Raw genomic sequence first — 21,203 nt, forward strand, 5'->3', positions numbered from 1 at the left:
CCAACACTTGCAACAACATTGGATGACCTGCGTGCGCGCATCACAGCAGCCACTGCTGATATTGATCGCAACATGCTACACAAGGTTTGGCAGGAGATAGACTACCGGCTAGATGTGTGCCGTGATACGCGAGGTGCTCACATAGAACACTTGTGATTTGTTTAAAAAAAACTTTGACAGTTTACCTTTCTTAGCACATGTCTCACAATAACATTTGTTTATTATATTTCACAGAATAAATGTCTGAAATCGGGTCCATCATTTTGACTTACCCTGTATAATTCCTATGACATGATTTTATATGATAAATTTCTAATATCCAAAAACACAGTGTATTTTTTCAAAGGTGAAACCTTTGAACTCATCTGGTTATGTAAATTAATTAAGGAGGTTTCTGATGAACATTTGCAATTTTATATCGGATTGGTAGAATATCGGTTATCAGCATATAATGCAACAAATGATGCATGACATACTGTATACAACAGAGAAAATAAAGAACAGGTTCTTAATTATTATACAATCAAACTTCATTAACACAGATGCATTCAAATACAACTCACAACATTGTATTTTCAGAATGTTCAAGAGATTGTAAATTATAAGACAAAAGCACAATGCTTACCTCTAATCTGCTGAATATCTCTGGAAGCTTAGTTAAAGTTGGTTCCTTGTATATGAACTCCTCTCCATTCAAATCACCAAATTTAGCACCATAAAATCCAACACGGAAGTAAGTTCCAAACACCCTTTTGCCTTGCAACTGTTCTATGCGAGTGAAAGCTTCATGGAGTTTCCTTTTGATGGAAAACAAAAACATGAAATTGTTAATTCAATATGTGCTTTACATATTTGATCTTAGAAAACTCATTCCAAGAATTAACCTTCGTACTTGTCTCGTTGACTTTGATAGAAATTTAAGTAAACTCAAAGAGATCATTATTTTTGTTGTACAGAGTGCTTAAAATGACACCAATACTGATCATGTTCAATGCCTAATGAGTTTGGGAATAGTATGGGTGAAGTAAAATAGTGGCATTTTAGTTACATATATTGTAATTAGCAACACTAGCAGTCCTAAACGCCTTCATGGAATGGTGCATGCAAAGCACAGGGGGATCATTTTACTTTACAGCAGATGCTCTCCTGACCTGACCACCCTGTAAATTTGTAAACACTGTGTTGTAATAAAGATGTGGAGGTCTGTCCTAAGTTTTGTTGGATGCAATATTCAATGTAATATTCATTTCATCAATATCTCGAAGTAAGTTATTGTATTCATAATTAACCAAGCAGAATATTTTAAGATTTTCACTGGAGATCTTCACATATTACAAAGTGTTAAAATTATTTCTCAATACAGGTTACGTTTGCCACACTATTCTTGTAATAAGAGCCCTATAATGTCACTCACCCATGAATATTTGCCAGCTTCTTGTAATCCCTGTTGGCTGTTGCTACAGGAATCAATATTTTATAAACTTCATTCATAGCTTCATACATACCAGCCTGGAATGAACAAATGATACTGGGTTCAATACAAGGTATACTACACTAAATCAAAAAATGATACTAGGGTTAATACAACATATACTATACTAAATTCTGTTTCCATGCCTACAATAAAGAAACTGAGGTTGTAGGACATCTTAATCACAAATAAGGAAGAAAACAGGACAGTGCAAAAGGAAGATTTAAAAAAATCTTTAATACAGTTCCTACCATCAGCACCTCATTAGCTTCAAATTGTTACAGGTATGTCAAAAGTTGATCTTTTCACACAGTACAAATGGGACAGATTAATCCATACTCTATTGATATTAGCTGATATAGGCATATTGGTGTGTAAGTAAAATTACTGATAATGTTACTGAACTGATATAACTACAAGTAGCCTGTAATTTAGTGCAAAATTCTGCCATCTTGTTCTTACTTTTATGTCCATGCATAATTCTTATGGCCTAGCTTTGTGAAAACCCGATTTTACGTTCCCGCATTATACATTTTCCAGCTTAATACGTTCATCGAGTCAGGCCCCAGCAAAAGGTCATGTTAAATAATAGGATGTTCACCTTGATCTTACGTTCACTCTAACTCCCGTTTCCAGCTTTATACGTTCTCCGAGCTGTGACGATGTTTTAAAATTTGTCAGAAACCTGTTCTGTTGACCATGGGACTTCTCCTCCCTCCTGTTTCTTGCTTTCACATTCCCCACGCAACCTTGAACTTCCAGAAGTTAGGTTTTCATGCTAGAGGGAGGGAGGGAAGAGTCATAGTTCCCGGGAGGGGGAGGAGGTGTACAAGTTGCATTTGTCATACCTCCCTTGAGGGACAGGAAGGGAAAATGGCACTTCATGCATTCCCCATGAAGATGAAATGGGCCGATCCTTCTGCCGCAGGTTCAGACCACAAGCACACTGTTGCCAAACTGATGCTCTCTAAATGATGCCTTCTGTCGAGTTTGGGCACAATGTGTGTGACTGAGGTGTCTTTGTTTTCCCTTCCTCTCCACAAAAACGAGAGTGGAAAATTGACAACGAGACTCGGATCACCATTCGCTTCATTGCCATGCATTTACAGAATCCTTCATAGTTGACAGGAACGAAAAAAAGAGGGGGGGACTTGTTTGTAAAAACTTTTCCTTTCTTCTTGTTTGCAACGTTGAAAATGGAAAAAATTAAGGATATGCCATACCGGATAACAGCGGCACTTTTTCTTCAATGGAAATTAATTTAGATTCCTAAGGAAGTATGATTGGATGTAGTTCGATTATTTTTAATCTGAAGTTTTTCATGGACGCTATATCAGTTGGTTATCAGAATGAAGTTGAAATTGCACAAGCTAAAGTGATCTTTTTTTTTATGGGCAGTTAGGGTGATATTTTACTCACTGATGGAAAAATATTTGTGTCAAATCAATTGTGTGGGGGAAAAGGGGGGGGGGCAAAGTTGAGATAAATAATTCTTCTACGTGAGTCAGAGAATGTTTTCTCTATGCATATTGCATAACTCGTATGTTGTAAACTGATGGGGTCAGGAAAAATGAGTGAATAAACAAGGGGTGTGGCAATATTTTCTGAGAGCAGAAATTTAGTGCACATCTAAATGCCATTAAAATACATATTTGGGCCAAAATAGCAAGGGGGCTACCCAAGCGTGGTGCTGATCATATCACCTTCAAATTGGCAAAAAAATCAAAGAATATGTGGGGTAAAGGTGGCCGGAGCATGGTGCTGATCACACCATCTCCTACATCCTCTCATATATATACATATGCGTCACGGCATGGTGCAAAGTCACCTTTTTCTCATTAGGGGGGGGGGTATTTGCTTTCTCATGCACGGTATTGTATCATTGCTAATCTTGTAATTACTGAAAAGTGCCAAGTATTTCTGCACCAATTTTCTTGCTCCTGTGGAAGTGCAAGCCCCTCACACAAGACATCTTAACCATTTAAGGTAATGGTGATAAGCGGATTTCCCCGTCTCCTTTCCTCTGACGTCTAAAATTATGTTGTTGCTTTTGAACCTGAATACGCACATTCAACAAACATAGCATATGGGCAGTAAAAAGAAAAAAAAAGCCCATCTTCCCCTACAGGAGCTCAATAATCTGCCAGTGTGCACAGCTATGCAGTAATTGAAAGATTCAACCCTTTTCTCTTTCCTGAATGCCCGGCATCGGATATCTTGCTCATATGTGGAAAGAATTGACATGACAGCAAGGGAAAGCATCTAATCAGTGATCTTTCTCCACCCCCCCCCCCCCCATGCCTTCCTCCTTCTTTCTTTCTGCAACTTGGCCCGGAATGATCACACTTCTGATAAGACTTGTTGGGCGTGGCTCCACCACCTGTTTGTCTCCCCCTTCCTCCCCTTACAAACTGGTGGGAGGGATGTCTCCGAGCAATGGGTAGCTGGTAACAGGCGCCAATGTTTTGTCTCGAGGCTCCCAGACCTATGACTCATCCACTCTGAAGGAAAGAAAAACGGCATTGTTTGAATCTTGCCTTCAAAGGTTCTTTTGCTTTGACAATAGGAAACACAAGCACCAGATATAAATAGAGGAGTTAAAGAGAAAAAAACTATTTTTCTTGCAGGAAGGAAATAATAATATAATCGTCGCTTATTATCGGAACGATTCACATGCTGAAAATAAATCACGCAATATTAAACGTTGACGGGAAGACAAAAAAGAAAGAAAGGAAACATGTTATTTATGGTGAAACTATTGGTGGAAGGAGTGTTTGCCCTCCGCAAGACTTCTAAATCCATTAATAAATCGTCGATTAACATGGATGTAAATAACAATCAGTGGTGTGCCCAAAGGGGGTGATGGGGGTCATAATCCCCCTCCCTCTGGCCAGTAGTAAAAAAAATTAAAAAAAAAAACGTCAAAGGCAGGAAAAGATGGCAAAGTGAGGACTGACTACTATAAAAAGTATACGTAACCCCATCCCCCCCTTTCGGAAATCCTGCGCATGTCACTGATAATTTATTACGACGTCTAAACATGCGTAAGTCTGACAAAGCTTGTTTTGTTCACTTCATGCTGTTGGGCTGATCGGGACTGGATACATATGCAGGTCAAAGTGGAATCTGAACCATTCTGCATGTCTTCAGGACACTTTGATTGCAGTATATAAAGACGCTTGACGTCCAGCTATAAATGATCACCTACCCCTCCAATTACTTGCAACTTCAAGAACTAGCACCTAAATGCTAGTTTACAAAGTAAATGGAGATCCTACACAATCAAATGCATCAACTGAACCTAATAGGTGGCAGTTACAAGCAGTCATCCACCGTCCCTACCCTCGAAAGTGGATCCTGCTAATCTGTCATTGACTTTCACAGCACGTCCTGCTTTCTTTTCTTAGAAATTCATTATCATACTTCTTTCTGGTTGTTAAATAATTTTTGACACAATATACCCCCTAAAAAGTCGATTGTGTTGTCCCTTCTTACTGACCCTTGAGTTTCACCCCTCCCTTATGCTTTCCCACTTCTTACGTTTCCCACATTTTACGATTTTTATTTACAGGCCCCTGAAAAACGTAAAATCGGGGTTTGACTGCACAGTTTCGCGTTCAAAGCAAAACCCATTGCAGTCACCTGGTTACATGTATGAAGGGGGTTAATGAACAATTCATGTTCAAGAAAAGTGGAATTTTACATCAGATCAATAGAATATCAGTTATCAGTATCAGTAAATATTTAATCGGTACTTTCAGTATCAGCCCATCCCTAAGTCTAAAGGACAAATGAGCATTTTTTTAAACACACACAAATCTTACTTATTACTAGTTATCTCCAAACCAGGAGACTTCCACAATGAAAACACATGCAGAGATCAAGCAACATATACTATAATGCACTCCACATACCCTTATATAAATAATAATAATAATAATAAACTAGATATCTTACAGTGTAGAACGAGCTTGCAGCATGCTCTAAAAGTCCAATAAGTCCACTTTCTGTAAAATCCTTCCCTAAGCATACACCCTCTTCATCTGGACTTAGAACATCATCAGAAACGGCACTTTCTTCTAGTGCATTTGGTGTTACATGCTCAAATGTCACAGCACCAATGGGTAAATGAGACTGATCTTCTAACATGTGTAGGTATTCTGCTACTAGAGCTGCACTATGTACTAAACACATGGCTGCTTCAGTGTGATTGTTACGCTGAAATAGACATTAACAGAATTTAAATAACCAACATAGAATGCCAACCACTACAATTAAATTTGATTTCAATATAACAGAATGACTGACTGATTGATTTGGTGTTTGAAGTCCACTTTATGCACAGTAAGGCTAATCGGTACTGGACCTACAGTTTAAAGTATGATCCGAACCACTATGTGCCTCCATGACACTACCACTGTGCCATCTATATAACAGTATGATAGTTGAATTGTACTATTAACATACAATAACAGTCTGCATTACATCATGAATATCTTATGAGGGCGTACCATATTGAATTACAATATTTTTCTTTACAGCAGATCACTTAAGAACTTGGTAGATAGTTCCACCTTCTCAATATATGGTCCCTTCTGCTGTATGCACTAGTGTTACTGGTGTGCAGTAAGCATTTTTTTTCAGAGCATGCCTGGACAGCTGCTTCAAGTTATTTGATGTCTGCAAAATTATATTCATAGGGGTTGCCCTTATGCTTCGTCTGCATTGATTGAATTTCGGTGTCCAGTTCATGGTAATGGATCCATGATTGTGGCAAGCTTGGACATGAAGCCCACTGGATCTGGTTGTATCCTTTCAGGAGATTACTACTACTCATATCCTGTCACATTTGTCTTTGCCCTGCAGTCAAGGACTTGGGAACCCAACTGGTAGACATCTTCCCTATCTGAAGATGTTTAGAAGATGTGAGTACTAAAATGATTTCCGCGAAACTTACTTGTAAATGTAAATGTTCTATTAATTTCGGTGGCCTCTGCCACCATCCACTTGGGAAACTCTATGCTTCACTGTTAGGTTGACTTCTGGTTCCTGTTGTTTCCTTGCTTACTGCTAGAGGTGCTGGTGTAGCAAGTTCATCTGCTGCGTGTGATAGGTTTGAGTTGCTGCAAAAGTGGGAGCCAAACATGATGTGCCTTACCACTGTCGATATTCAGCTTGTGAAGAAAGTGCATAATTGTGTGTGTCTCTTTTTTTGTGTCAGTGTGTGCGCTGTATGCCTAACTGAAACTTTTTGGATCTTGTGTTTGTTAAACTTGAGGTGATTTTCTAGTCTGGTAGTGGGTTGGGATTTTTCTGCATCGGATAAGTGCTGTTGTATATGTTCATTGATGGATCTGCCAATGTAATGTTAGTTGTACTCACACTGAGCATCATATACTCCTGGGTTGTCAAGTGGTGAAAGGAAAGATCTCTTGTGTTTGCTTAGGACACTGGCTATTTTGTTCACTGGTTCGTGTGCGAGTTAGATGTCATACTGTTTCAGGGTTTAGGTTAGGCAGTTGGATGTTGTCTGGTGGTAAGGGAAGGCAATCCATTTTGTTTTTAACATGTTTGTGTGCAATGCACTGGAGAATGCTTCTTGGGAGTCCCATGACTACTTCCATATCTGAGAATGTGATGTACCTATTGTCTAGGATGAGCAGCACCACTCAGGCAATATTGGTTTGCATGGTGTCTGTCACTTTCCATGCAGAACTTGTCCCTTTTTCTGTTGACATGCAGCCATTTTCCCAGCCTACACTTGTTTTTTGTAACTATGCATGCTCTCCATTTGTGGTAGTCACACTCTCTTCACAGCAACCATGTTGTCCAGCACTGGTTTCAACAAATGCTCTCTGTGGTGTCCTCTGTGAACTTAAGTGGCAGGAGAAAAGTGCTGTGTTGTACACACATTGCAACCCTCTTCTCAATGTCACCATCAGGTGACAGACCAATGTACTACCTACCAATGATTGTCATGACCAACCAAATAGCAGGCTGTGGGTTGTGGTAAATTTGAAATTTTAAATCAGCGTGGTGTCCTGTACCATGGTAGTGCAGTCTAAGGCTTCATGCTCTGGGCTTTGGCTACAGAATATGTGCTGGTTCAAGTCTCTTGGAGGAAGTGTAACAACTTTTCTCCTGAGATTTTGGCCTGTGTATGGGACTGGTGGCTACCCAACTTCATGAGGAAATTGGGGAGCTACGAATGAGTAATGTAACCAGGTCATGAAAACCTACAACAAATATTGACCACATGACACCCCTCAGGTGAGTGAGTGAGTAGGATCATCTGGGAGTGAGGCAGTCCATAGGTAGGCCAGATACTCAATGGGCTATTGCACCATGGGTTATTATTATTATTATTAAATCAATATGGTATGCCTCTTGTACTTATGACTTTCAGTAACAAAATCCATTAATGACATTATCATGTAATGCGTACAGAGTTTCAAAGTTACACTATTAATTTTGACCATAAGCCAGACATAAAAACTGTGCAATTATACCGCTGCTGCTGCATATACACATGTACTTAAAATGAGTGATAACATGCATTTTTATAATCAATTTGTAGTTGTTTATCCCCAGGAAAATGCACACCCATTTAAAATCACTTGTTGCCTTATTGTCTTATCTAGAAAGTCAGGTAACAGTGGTACTCAACAGTACTCAATTTACTGGCCATACTTCACACTTTCAGAAACACCTTAGCTATTGCACCACAGAGTTAGCTTACAGATTTATATTTTCAATGCAATCAATACTTGTAAACTAATGAAGAAAAGTCTCACCTTAGGCATGTTTTATTATTTGTTTTCAGAATTCTGAACACAGGGGCAATATGGTTTAATCTACATACTGTCACCGCCCAAACATATGTTTCCTTCCTGAAGGGATGTGATAGTCAATAACATCATGAAATTTAATGATTGTTGATTCTCTTACTCAAAATCAATGTGTAACCTCCATGATACAAGTAGCAGATAAGGGCACAACAACAAGGTATACAAAGGGGCCCATTTCTGCGCACTGTTATTCACTGGCGATTAGAGAATCGATTTGAAACTGCTTTGCATTTGTTGCCCTTTTTTTCTATGATGTGATACAAATAAGACTCCAGTAATATACAATGCTCTACACAGCGTGTCCCTTGACATGGAACGTAACGGGTCTTTTGTATTTGTGAACTAGTGCATGTAGGTTCTGCTTTAACGATAAAATACAATATACGAGGGACAAATTTGAAAAAATGCAGTATACAAGGGATATATTTTTCAAAAACATTAAGATGTATTATATAAGTTATGTTCTCAAGAAAAGGAAAGACAAGTATTATGTAGATGTAAATTATATACACTCAAGAATATGAACTATAATTTGCATACCTCCATATGTTTCTGAGCCATATTTGCCAACCATGTTAGTCGCAAATCTGGCGAATTTTGATATCCTTTAGCTATGCGATACATTAAATCCAACAACATCTCTGGATCTTCTTGAAATTCCTTCATCTTCACTGTGTCTGACAATATCATATGTAGATTGAAAACCAAATCCTTAACCTAAAAGACAAAGTGAAACAATTAGTGAGATGCAGCACTATACTAAACTGACCATACTTAACTACTATTAAACATTAAACTAATTGCCATATGCTTTAACCCTTCATAAGTCACACCTGGGAAAATAACACGATCAGTTGCTCTGCATTTGTGATACACTAGTATAGTTTTACAAACATATTCATGATTACTTTTTCATTTTATATTTATATGAAAATATTGTCTATTTATTGTCCCCTTACAAACATTTATTAATATGTGCCATCTGCTGTTCACTGCACTTGTGCATCACATTCTACTGAAGTCTTCGAATCACATTGTCTTTACATTTTCACAATCGCTGACAGATCACTAATCAGTGATATCATTATCTTCAACATCACTGCTGCAGAGATTGGAATGAGTTCAGCATTTAGACACAAACAGTCCATTCTGCAAAAACAGGCTAACCTGAACAAAAGCGGTTGCTCTGTATCTCATAGACACAAGCAGCTTACTAAGCCTAGGCACAAAGGAGCACCAGGCAGAGATTGTGGTCATCTGTATTCAAAGAGAGAAGGAGCTACTGAGAGGCTTACAACCGCATGCCTAATTGCTTCCATAAAAAATTAAACAATTTTAGTCTCATGTATCAGAGATTCCGCAGTGGTCTAGTTGGTAGGGCATCTGACTGCCACACGAGAGTCCCAAGTTCAATTCCCGGGGTTGATGATCTAAGGGTGGCATTTTTCCAGCCTTGTCCCCATATAAAGTGGCTCTGGGGCTCGCCCAGCCTCAAATCAATGAGTACATGGAGGCAATCCTGAATGGTGGTGGGGGTAAAAGTGGGCAGAGCATAGTGCTGATCACATCTCCTCCAGAATGGTTGAGATCGAGAATGTGTGGAGTCCTACCCCCACATCCCCTAAATGTACCTTCATGGCACAGTGCTATATGCATGGGGAACTTTACCTTTTATACCTTGTATCTCAGAGATCAGGCACAACCGTTGTAGGGTTAAAAAACCCTAATCGATCCTGTTTAGTTTTTTAATAACATATTCAAAATTCCAATGAACTAATGTTACAAATCTCAATTATATGTATTTTACCTGCTCTGGAAAAGTTGTATCTTGTAATTCAGCATCTTCTTCAGCATACACCAAAACAGTCTTCAACGACCGACGCAATGAATCTTCATTGAATGTCTGACTAGTTCCAACTAATGAGCTCAGAGACATTGTAACTTGCATTTTTACTCTGGCAAAATTCTGAAATGTAATAGAATAAATATGAGCTGGAAATGAACACATAGTTGTAACCTATGTATGGTATAATAACTCCAAATCTTGCAAAACAACAAATACTATGAAACATTTTAAACACTTAAAAAATTAAATATATTTCATGGCTCTCATTAATGTAACAACTAATAAGAACAAATAGCAACAATGTTTACTATATTGTCCTGCAAAACTGTACACGAAAATTAAACAAATGATTTTTCCACATGTCAAAGAACAATAAGTAGAGTTGAAAATAAATACTTTAATTAAAATATATTATGTGAGATAAAGACATTGTGGTTAACATTTTGCCGCCCAAGGCCTTTTTCACAAGTAAGCCTCTATTGCCCGAGCCGATTTTGAGTAAAATGCAGAGTTTCAATTAAATGAGTGTAGATCGGAGGCTAATTGTCCTAGAGAGATGAGTCATATACCGTGGTACGCGGAATGAACCAGAGATTCAGACTATATGAATTTTTTGAAAATTCGGCGTATATTTGGCGGGGGGAGGGGGCTAACTCCCAAAATTCCAAAATTTCGGAAAAAAAAATTTGGTTCCCCCACCCTCCCCCCAAGAAAAAAGTACATGACAGTGTCGACATGCACATGGAAATGATCGCTGACATGTAAGGAACACAAAAATATTTGCATTATTATCATATGACCAATGTAACTTGAGTTGTACACCCAAAAGGAATGTCGGCACGCCACTGATTCAAGCTTCAAAATGCAGCGGTACCTTGAAATTACTATAGCTCAGAAACTAAATGCCCTAGAGATATGAAAGATATACCGTTGTACGCAGAATGAATCACAGATTTAGACGATATATAATTTATGCACATTCGGCATATATATGGAGGGGGGAATCTTGGGGGCAGGTGATCTGGACCAGGAATTTTCCAGTCATTTCCCTGTTTCTGTATGACTGTGGCTCTGAGGCCTACCCAACCTTGTATAAATGGGTACATCATTCCAACTATGGCTGAGATCAAGAATATGTGGAGCTCTACACCTCCACATCACCCCACATGTCTGCATAGTAAGAGGCACCTTTACCTTTTACACATGATTAATTTTTAGTAAATAATAACTTCAAAACATAATACACTTACGTTTCCAATTTCAAAGTTTTGTCTCATTAATAAGTACAACGATGCTGATGCCTGTGAGCGTACACTACTGATGTTGGAGCTGCAATGCTTTAACAGTCTCAAGCAAAGGTCAGCACACTGCTCAGATTCTTCATCAAAAAGTAAGTTAGGAAACTGGAAAATAAAAAAAATAAAATAAGAATTAAAGTTTTATACCTTGTCAGTGCAGCAACAATGATTACACAGAAGCCCATGTAGAAATTGAGTGAGAAATATGATTCGAGAATGATTTGAACCTAGGATCTTGGGTATTGTGTTATCAGCTAAGATACTGAACCTGGGATAAGGTCTTAGGTACTGTTGAAGCCAACATTTTCACTCCATTTCTGCAAAATAATACACATACCTATACCCAATTAACAGAAAGCAATATTTATAACAGTAAAGAAACATAAAAAAACTACAGTATTTACAGTTATTATGGAATTGTCTTTCCAAACTTGATAAACCAAAAAATCACAAAAATATTAATTTCATCTGGAGTTCTCTGTGTTTCATACTTGTGGAAATATTATTCTAGCTCTTATTATTCATTCGCCTATATTACATGAAGGTCTGAGTTTGAACTGGTGTTTTAAGTCCACTTTATGCACAGTAAGGCTAATCGAGACTGGACCTACAGTTTAAAGTGGGATCCGAACCACTGTGTATCGAACCTGGGACCTCTTGATTACAAGGCATCGACTCTACCACTGTGCCATTAGGTAGCAGAGACTGTGCTAACCACAGAGGTCAGCATGGATGTAACCTCTCATATAACACAAAGGTGAGCTTGAATGATAAAATTTGCTAGTATTTTGTGAAGGAGAATAAACACTAAAAATAACTGATCATCCTTTTTGAAGACTAGTGGCAATGCTTTGAAGAGGATTATGGATATTGTAAAACTGAATGGCAAACAAAAGAAGCTATGTAAAATAACTGTTTTCTTCATACATTGTCTACGGAAAGAGGGCATCAAGAAGAGAAGAGATGTGTTGTCATTCCCAGATTTCAAAATTCCAATAACTAACTAACTCTCCAGCCTTCTTAAACCCACAGGTTCATGGCTGCAGCAACACAGGCCTTCCATCTTTCCCTATCTTGAGGAAGTTCTATATACTCTTTTCCATCCCTTACCGATTTCCCTTAGGTCCATCTCAACGTTGTCCCTCCATCTTCGTCTTGGCCTTCCTACAGGTCTCTTACCATCAGGTTTCCCAACAAGAATCCTGTAAACTCCTCTTTCCTCTCCCATTCGTGGCACATGGACTGCCCACCTAAGTCTTCTTGATTTAATTATTCTAATAATATCTGGACATGAATACAAATTATGTAGTTCTAAATTATGTAACCTTCTCCAATCACCTGTCTCCTCATCCCTTTTAGGTCCAAAGATTTTCCTAAGGATCTTATTTTCAAATACTCTCAATTTATGTTCCTCTTTTAATGCAAGGGACCAAGTTTCACATCCATATAATACTACAGGCAAAATTACTGTTTTGTATATTTTAACTTTTAGTTTCTTAGATATTAAACGAGAAGACAAAAGTTCAAAATTCCAATAATCAACATGAAAGGCAATCAATTACTTCTTTACCCCTTTTGTTGATAATGATTTTTTATAAGATGAATGATCTATATTTTCACCTAGTGTTCAGTAAAGAACTATTTTTACTTATGGTAAAATGAACAAGCTGAAGAGAGAGAGAATAATTTCCTTTTTATGAAACTTCATGTTTAAAAACAACATATTATCATTAGATGAAAAGTGTACATCTTCAAGAAGTTTTTAAATCGCTGAATATTAAATAAGTAACTGTTAACCTGAAGTACACTTTGAGAAAATATTGCTGACAAGAAACACGTTTATGGAAAATAATATACACTATTCAGGTACTTACCTTAAATACTATAGAACGTTGAGAGGCAAACATATTTTGCAAAACACATGTACTCAGATTCCTAGCTAAAGCATGAAGCAGAACTTTAAGCACAATACTCAACAGCCCTTGAAGGTTGTCAGATTGGGAAGCTACCTACAATGGACAAAATATAATTTTAGCAAACACGTTATAGTTCATTCAAATATTAAAAAATATGTGTAAATAGCACTTTCAAGATAACTGGTCAGATGTGCACAATTACAGAAAAAAAAACTGAGCATTTGTGATTAATAAGAAGTACATTTTTCTTTCATTTAGAACTGGTTTCAAAGATAAGTATATTCATCAAACATTATTTACACAATTTTCTACAAAGAAAATTAAAGAAATTTCTTATCAACAGCATAGAATCAACTGAAAGAGACCTGGAAATTTCTGAACAAAATCAAAGTGGAAAGAAACTGAAGAAAATCAACCCACGTGTGTTTAAAGTTTCAAGTAGTTAACTATTTTAATTTTAGGGATGGGACCGATTAATCGGTACTCTATCACTATCAGCAGATATAGGCATATCGGTGTATCGGTTTATCGGTAAAATTACCGATTATTTTACCGATCTGATATATCGATAAGTATCTTATAATTTAGTGCAAAATTTTGTTGTAATTTTTATGGATAATCTCCATGCCCTACTTTCTGAAAAACTAAATGTCTAAATATTAAACTTCTTTTGCATTGCAATCAGCTCGAAACCCACATTTATTACGGAGATCAATGAAAATTTCAGGGTCTTCAAGGACAATTTCAAATTTTATATCGGATCGGTAGAATATCGGTTATCGGTATTGGTAAATTTTATATCGATACTGTATCGGTATCGGCCAAAATTTCATATCGGCCCATCCCTAATTAATTTGCAGTGAAGAATTCAGGCTCAACCAGGACTCAAACCCAGCAAGGTATACCAGAGAACCAGGTTCAAGTCCTGGTTGAGCCTGCATTTTTCGCTGAAAATTCTACACAGTACATCTCCTGTGGGTGCCAAATCTTCATGTAGTTAACTGCATATTTAAAAAGAAACACTTAAAATACCATTTCATTTGCATGCTCATACATCTTGCAAGTAGCTATTGCACTTACTTGAATAATGCATTCCAAGGTGTCCAGTATAATCAAACTAACTTCTGTAGCCAAGTTTCCCTCAATATGAGCATCAGTTTCGACTTCTGCTCTTGGACGTTCAGGAACTTCCGAACTTGGACGCCAAGCCATTTGTTCCTTCCGCCAACGTAGCCTGTCCCCAGGCCATCCTGGTGAAGGGGGATTTCGCTCTGGTAAAAAATTAATATGGTAAAATGAGTAGCTCTCACTTTACAAGTCAATTTTTAACTTCTACCTATAGACTATGAATGATGCTGAATACTCATTGTACATAGCTACCAAATCATTTCTACCATGATCCAAATTTTAATGCGAGACCTCATATTTCCCTAGAAATACCCTAACTTTCAGTTTGTTTGAGTATCAACAAAGCTATCAGCTGGAGACTTCCATAAGATAAACAAAACACACAGCTGAAGTAGGAAACACAACATTTGTACTCACTGCTTCATAGATATTAGTAGAAGGTGTAAGTAATTAGGAAAGAATTACCCTTGCGGCGCATCATCATTTCACTTCGTGCTGATCCTTGCCCTAATATAACATCTTCCAAACGAGACTTGATATCAGACGTTTTTCGAAAATTTTGCTGTGCGCATTTCCTGATGATTTTCTTACCCTAAAATTGAAATACTGCATTACAATTAACTCATATTAAATAAACGTTTAAGTAGACTTCACATGTAAACTGATGTATCCATTTTCTTTTTCGAGTTACCTGAAATCTATTAACTTCAAAGGCTCACTGCTTCCACTGCCTAAGTGTCTGTTATGTATCGCATTGAACTCCAACCAGACAATCATAAAGAAAGGATCCCTGCAATACAACATGAAACCAAAACACCTGTTGTGTGGTTTTAATGCACACAGCTGTGAAATGGGAAAATTTATGTGGAACATTTTATATGTTTGTAAATGCTCTTGCCAAGGTTGCCTTTTGCTCGGTAGCCACAAATTAAAATGTTAGTTTATTACCAACAGCTTTCTGGTTTAAAAAGTAACAAAAGGGCCTGCACCCCAGTGGGTGGGAGTGGACCAGTTTTCTTGCACGTATAAATACTAAGGATGGCCAAAAAAATCCGGATTTCGGAGGCAAAACAGGTTCTGGAAGGATAACGGATTACAGAGGTAAAGCGAATTTTGGAGGGAAAACTGATTTTGATCCATATTTTCAATAATTGTCTCATGAATTTAACAAGATACTCTAATGTACCAACTCAATGTCAGACTGTCTTCCACGTAGTACACCCTGGACTGCATTTATCAGACTAACCAGACTATGGTGTCTGTACTCACAGCCAGTACAATCCTACGTGGAGCTTTTTTGAGGTTTCGTGATATGCCCATGTGTGTTTTTGATTGTCCCTTCGTCTGCTTCATCTTATCACAATTCATCCTCATCTTCACGATTATCCAAAAGTGGAAGAAGAATGAAGTTAAATACAACAAATAAATCAAATCAATTAATGTAATATGTCATTCAACTAATAAAGTATGGGTTATGATGAATTTCTTCTTAATTTAAAGGGATAATATAAAGTATTCCCTGTACAGTCACAGACACTTCTGGGTTATAGGAATTCCATTAACTTTCAATGGAATCGTTACAACTCAGAAGTGTCCATGACTCTACAAAGCAAAGTACATACTGAGCAATTGAAGGGCATCAGGGAAGGGACACATAAATAAGAGAAGTAGGAAGGCCATATCAAGATTCACACAGGAAAGATAGATTGATTGAGTTGGTGTTTTAAGTCCACTTTATGCACAGTAAGGCTAATCAGGACTGGACCTACAGTTTAAAGTGTGACCGAAAGACAGGAATGATAGCCAAGAGGCTTTACAACAGGTGACGACATTGGTTTCTTTCGCTATTTTCTTCTAGACTGGAGGGGATAGAGAGAATTTTAATCAGAAGATATGGTGAACGGATTACCCGTGCAAGCAGATGTGTCTTTTAGAACACAGAGAAGGGGGGGGGGGGGGTAATACAAGCAGAGAAAAATAGTGGAAGGGTAAAATAAGATGTGCAATAACAATGAGAAAAGGTGAAAGAAATACAAAGGAATTCGGGAGAGGGCAAGGGAATATCTGTGTGTGAAACTCAAACTTTATATCTGTCAACCCTAATTTATCAGTATTTGGCTCCTGCCCAGCCAGTCAAAATTTTCTGGCACCGTGTATGAAAGAAACAGACTGCACTTATTAATATAGTATATTTCCCTACTTTTATGAAATGATTGCACTACTTCATGTTTTCATTTTTGACCATAAAATAATTGGTACAGGTTAACAAAAAGTTGGTACACGAGATCAGTTCCGCAACATTCAGATGTAATCTGAATATTTTTTTGTACGTTTGATACGAGAGCAGCGGTGGTGCCAGTATTAATCATGTAGGTGAGCTGAGGGGGCATCGAATGACATTTTTGGGGTGTGATGTTGAAAATAAAGAAAACATGCATTCTTTAACCATTACATCAAATACCAATCAACATTTAAGAGGCTTTTATGAAAATATGCCAATCAAACTGAAGACTACTAGTGACTTGTTTCAGTTTTGTTTGTTTTGACCACTACAAGCGCATGTTTTGTAATTTGAAACTAACAAAGCTTGTTTATGCAGACCAATGACCTCATACTGTGTCTTAAAAAAGGTAAAAAATTAACAAAAAAATAGTAATGGTGGAAGAAAGACAACAGTTACTAATAATTGCAGACTCCCCCTCCCCCTAATAGAGGAAAGCAAATGCAGGTACACTTTTAGATTAATCAATATCTGTTGTCTACAATAACAGTGGTGTTACTCCAATGTGACGAAAAAGTTTTAGTAAGTCATACATAACGTAACATGGCAGATGCGGAAGAAAATTAAGGGGTACTGAAAAACCCCTTCACACCTTCTTCCCCGCGCTAGCCATGCATGAGAGCAAGAAAAGTTTGGTCGAAAGCAGAAAGAAATATATATGACATTTTGTGTTGTATACGATTTCACTGTTTGAGCTCCGAAGCATGTAATCTCAGGAAGCAGATGCAAATGATTATATTCTTTCAACGTCAGAAAGTGCTTGTGCATTAAACTGAAGCACGAACTTGTCCAATCTATCAAAATATCACTCTTGTGCAACTGCTACGACAGATAAGGAGCCATCGAGCAATGTGGGCTTGTTTGCCGAAACAAAGAACTGTTGTACGTACAATACTACTGCAACAACACTGATCACAAATGCCCTCCGAAATCCAGATTTCCTCCGATTTGGCCATCCGTAATAAATACCCAGTTCCGACTCATTTGGGAGAGATACAGAGAGAGAGACAGAGGTTCTGTGAGGTTGAGATGATGTCAAGTTGAAGTCAATTCCAGCATATGGTTGGAGAGTGTTGAGTGGTTAGTTTACTCATGAGTGCTACATGTAGCGACTCCTGCATGATAAACTGCAGGGATGGGTTAGCGCTATGGTAAATAGTGCGCTTGTAGAGCGAAGTTCTGAAAAGTGCCTTTTTCTGTAATAGAGCAACAGGCAACCTGGAGCATATTTGTACCGGAGCTGTAATGAAATGTTGTATGTATGGAGAAGGGGAGGAGTGTAAATAAATTGTACATCAAAGATATCTTCGTAAGGTGTCATTGAGCAACTGCACCATGGAGGAGGGCCAGGTTGTAGGTGCATTCTAGGTACTAGGAATGTAAAGTGAGTTGGTGGTTTTGGATAAGGTCAGCTGTTAGGAACCCCTAGACTTCGAGAGGACAGCCGAAAACAAAATGGAGGCTCGTTGCAAAACACACCTCAAAAAAGGTAGGTAGTGAGTCTTTGAAATGAATAGGTTCAAAGTAAATCAAACCAAGCAACGTGGATTCACAAGTTTTCATTTGATATTAGCACCAACCTACCAAACTAATTAGTAGTCAAGTAGGAATACCACAGAACTGTAGGTCTCATTTGTCACTCTTAGAGTTCTGACACAATTGAATTAATTTTCACACTCTTCCTACCTGGATGTATTTTTGTCTTAATTCAAAAATAGTAGAAAAGGGAGTAAATTGACTATTTTACACAGCATGTAAATAATGTGAAATCTATGAGTAAACGTTTATTTAAAAATAAGTACAGTCATATACACTACTACATTAAAACTAGCACATTGAAAGTCAATGGGGTCATTATAACCCAGAAGTGTCCATAACTGTACAATGTTTAAAAATTCACTTTACACATAAAGTTATTGATTGATTGATTCATTTGATGTTTTAAGTCCACTTTATGCACAGTAAGGCTAATCGGGACTGAACCTACAGTTTAAAGTGGAATCCGAACAACTATGTGCCTCCACCAGGTATTGAACCTGGGACCCCTTGATTACAAGGCAATGATGCTACAACTGCACCATCGGGGAGGCCCAAATAAAGTTATTGAGACAGTATTGAGTCTAGCAGTGATATATTGATTGATTTAACATCTCTTATTATTTTCAAACCTCATCTTGAAGTCACAGTTCATGTAGGACACACTACTTCACATGGTTTGAATGCCATTATTGGCAGGAAAATGGAGCAAAATATGATATAAATGACTATTCTTTTTCTTTTTTCTCAAGAAGATTAATTCCAAATGAGATTTTGACCCCCATATGTTTCCTTCAATTTGAACGTATGATGTTTCTGTGCATGTTTGTGCACAAGTGTAGCAAACGCATGAAGAAAATCAAAATGTACGTAAGTGCAATCTTACAGGATTTTCAGTCACCCAAAGTATATGCCTAAAATTTGTATTTGGTTATTTACCATCTCTCTTCTTTCTCTTTAATTGTGAAAGTGAGGTATAATTTTCTGTACTATCTACTATAATGTTACATTTTGTTTAATGTGAAACTGTTTACCTTGTACTCAAAACAGGATATGCAGATATTTAGCACTTCCAACAATTGTTGAAGCCTTGCTATAGGTAGTTCCATCCACCACTGCTTCAAGATGTTCTTATCCACATTTTTTATGACCCACAGGAAACAAATCAACAAATTTTTTGTTGTTTCACTGCTTAAAGCACATTTGCGATTCTGTAAATTAAAGGGAATGAAGTGTGTTAATATATAAGAATCACTACCATGGCAGAGCAACTGAAATAATAAATCAGTTGTCAGATTAATCATAAATACTTCACATGAGTGACTTAGTCTGTGACTATTGAATCTACATGTCTGGACTGAAAGAATAATTAATCCCTTATAACAGAATTTCTGAAGCAATCTCTCAACGTCTGACCTACAGACACACACCCATAAACGTGACCTTTGGAGCAACAAAAAATTTCAGCAACTGGATTTTAAAACAGGAGAAAACTATCACCTACTGCCTGGTGCTAACATATATATTTTGTTATTTACTTAAACTGTTACTACAATTAAATAATATTAACAATGTTCTTCACAAGAATCATAAGACCACTGAAATCTGAAATAAGAATACTATCAGAAATTAACGGGAGATAGTATTCAACACCTACTGCAAACATTAACAATTAAGTTAGTAAATATCATATTCAACAATAAAAATCTAACCCTATCTCGAATTTTGCTCTAAAGTACACAAAATATGCAAGTGAAATTTATTTCTTTAAATTGATTTGCATGCAGTTTTCAAATTATGAAGTTTCCAACTTAATTTCAACAGGATAATGGAAACTAACCGGTTGCAATGAATCATAAAGGTCAGAGGCGCCTGTACTTTTAGAGGCAAACATTGAAGTTCCTGCAATTGCCATAGCTAGGGATTGGTTAATCCCAGCCTGTTGATCCATCTCCTCTTGTGTCGCAGCAAGTAGCATACGACCTGAAATTAACAAACAATAAATAGTTTATCAAATATGATTTACACATAAAATACAACAATTTGCAAAAAAAAAAAAAACAACATTGAGCTTGTCTTCCACAATTTACAAAACTAACTAGTTAATTAAGGTACTCACGTTTTCAGCGAAGCTGTTTTACATTATTTTCTATTAATTTCGGTAGCCACTGCCACCATCCTCATTGGAATTCGTTGTGTTGTTGCTTGGCACGTTTCTGGCATTGACAACACTGAAATTCCACTCTATTCCCATAATAGAAGATGAAATAGTTATAAATTTGCATGAAACAAAATAGTTTTCTGTACATTAATCTGAGAATATCAGTCTATCCTGTAGGCCTACACTTCAATTATTTCATAGGAAATTAGGTTCAGACAATCTGTTGATTTGTATGTATAACCTGTGCTTATCCCATGTGGCTGTTATGAGCCCAGGCTGGTTGTGAGGCCTACACTATACACTAATGAGCAGCTCCCACCTCAACCGGTAGGTGAAAGGTACCACCCCTCCTATAAATCATCCCTTATCTCTTACGTCTCCAATCTAAAGTGAATTCTCGTTCTTCTTCCAATGATTTGATGACCTCCGATAGGATCTTTTTTAGTGATTTTAATATAAGTTTGGATTGTTTTAATGAAATTTTTAGCATGCTGAGTTTCTTAAGTTGGAATATGGCAGAGTTTTTGTAAGTGTTTTTAACCTCAACCCTTAACCAAATCCTCATTCAACACTTCTTTTACGAGGCACTATGCTCTGTGCCTAGAAACATCCACGACCTGATGGAGGCAGTTTGACCTCCGAAACATTGTCCTAATAAGACTCCATACTAACTCTCATAAGTAGTTAAATTTATTAATACTATTAACGTATTGATTTT

At 37.3% G+C, this 21,203-nt stretch overlaps 1 protein-coding gene across 2 annotated transcripts in view; it reads right to left on the bottom strand.

Moving 5' to 3' along the window:
- The window catches only part of Zir (dedicator of cytokinesis), a 157,044-nt gene that overhangs the window by 32,899 nt on the left and 102,942 nt on the right, over positions 1-21,203 (bottom strand). For both annotated transcript variants that reach the window (XM_083117051.1, XM_083117050.1), the window contains 11 exons: positions 20,165-20,307; positions 19,359-19,535; positions 14,973-15,099; positions 14,460-14,650; positions 13,338-13,472; positions 11,416-11,568; positions 10,127-10,285; positions 8,860-9,036; positions 5,429-5,689; positions 1,415-1,509; positions 626-797 (listed from right to left, as the gene is read on the bottom strand). In XM_083117051.1, the coding sequence (XP_082973177.1) occupies positions 626-797; positions 1,415-1,509; positions 5,429-5,689; positions 8,860-9,036; positions 10,127-10,285; positions 11,416-11,568; positions 13,338-13,472; positions 14,460-14,650; positions 14,973-15,099; positions 19,359-19,535; positions 20,165-20,307 (1,790 nt within the window). The remainder of the gene's footprint in view (positions 1-625; positions 798-1,414; positions 1,510-5,428; positions 5,690-8,859; positions 9,037-10,126; positions 10,286-11,415; positions 11,569-13,337; positions 13,473-14,459; positions 14,651-14,972; positions 15,100-19,358; positions 19,536-20,164; positions 20,308-21,203) is intronic.

Source organism: Lepisma saccharinum, chromosome 2 (assembly GCF_977018435.1).
Source record: "Lepisma saccharinum chromosome 2, izLepSacc3.1, whole genome shotgun sequence".
In the NCBI taxonomy this organism is placed as follows: domain Eukaryota; kingdom Metazoa; phylum Arthropoda; class Insecta; order Zygentoma; family Lepismatidae; genus Lepisma; species Lepisma saccharinum.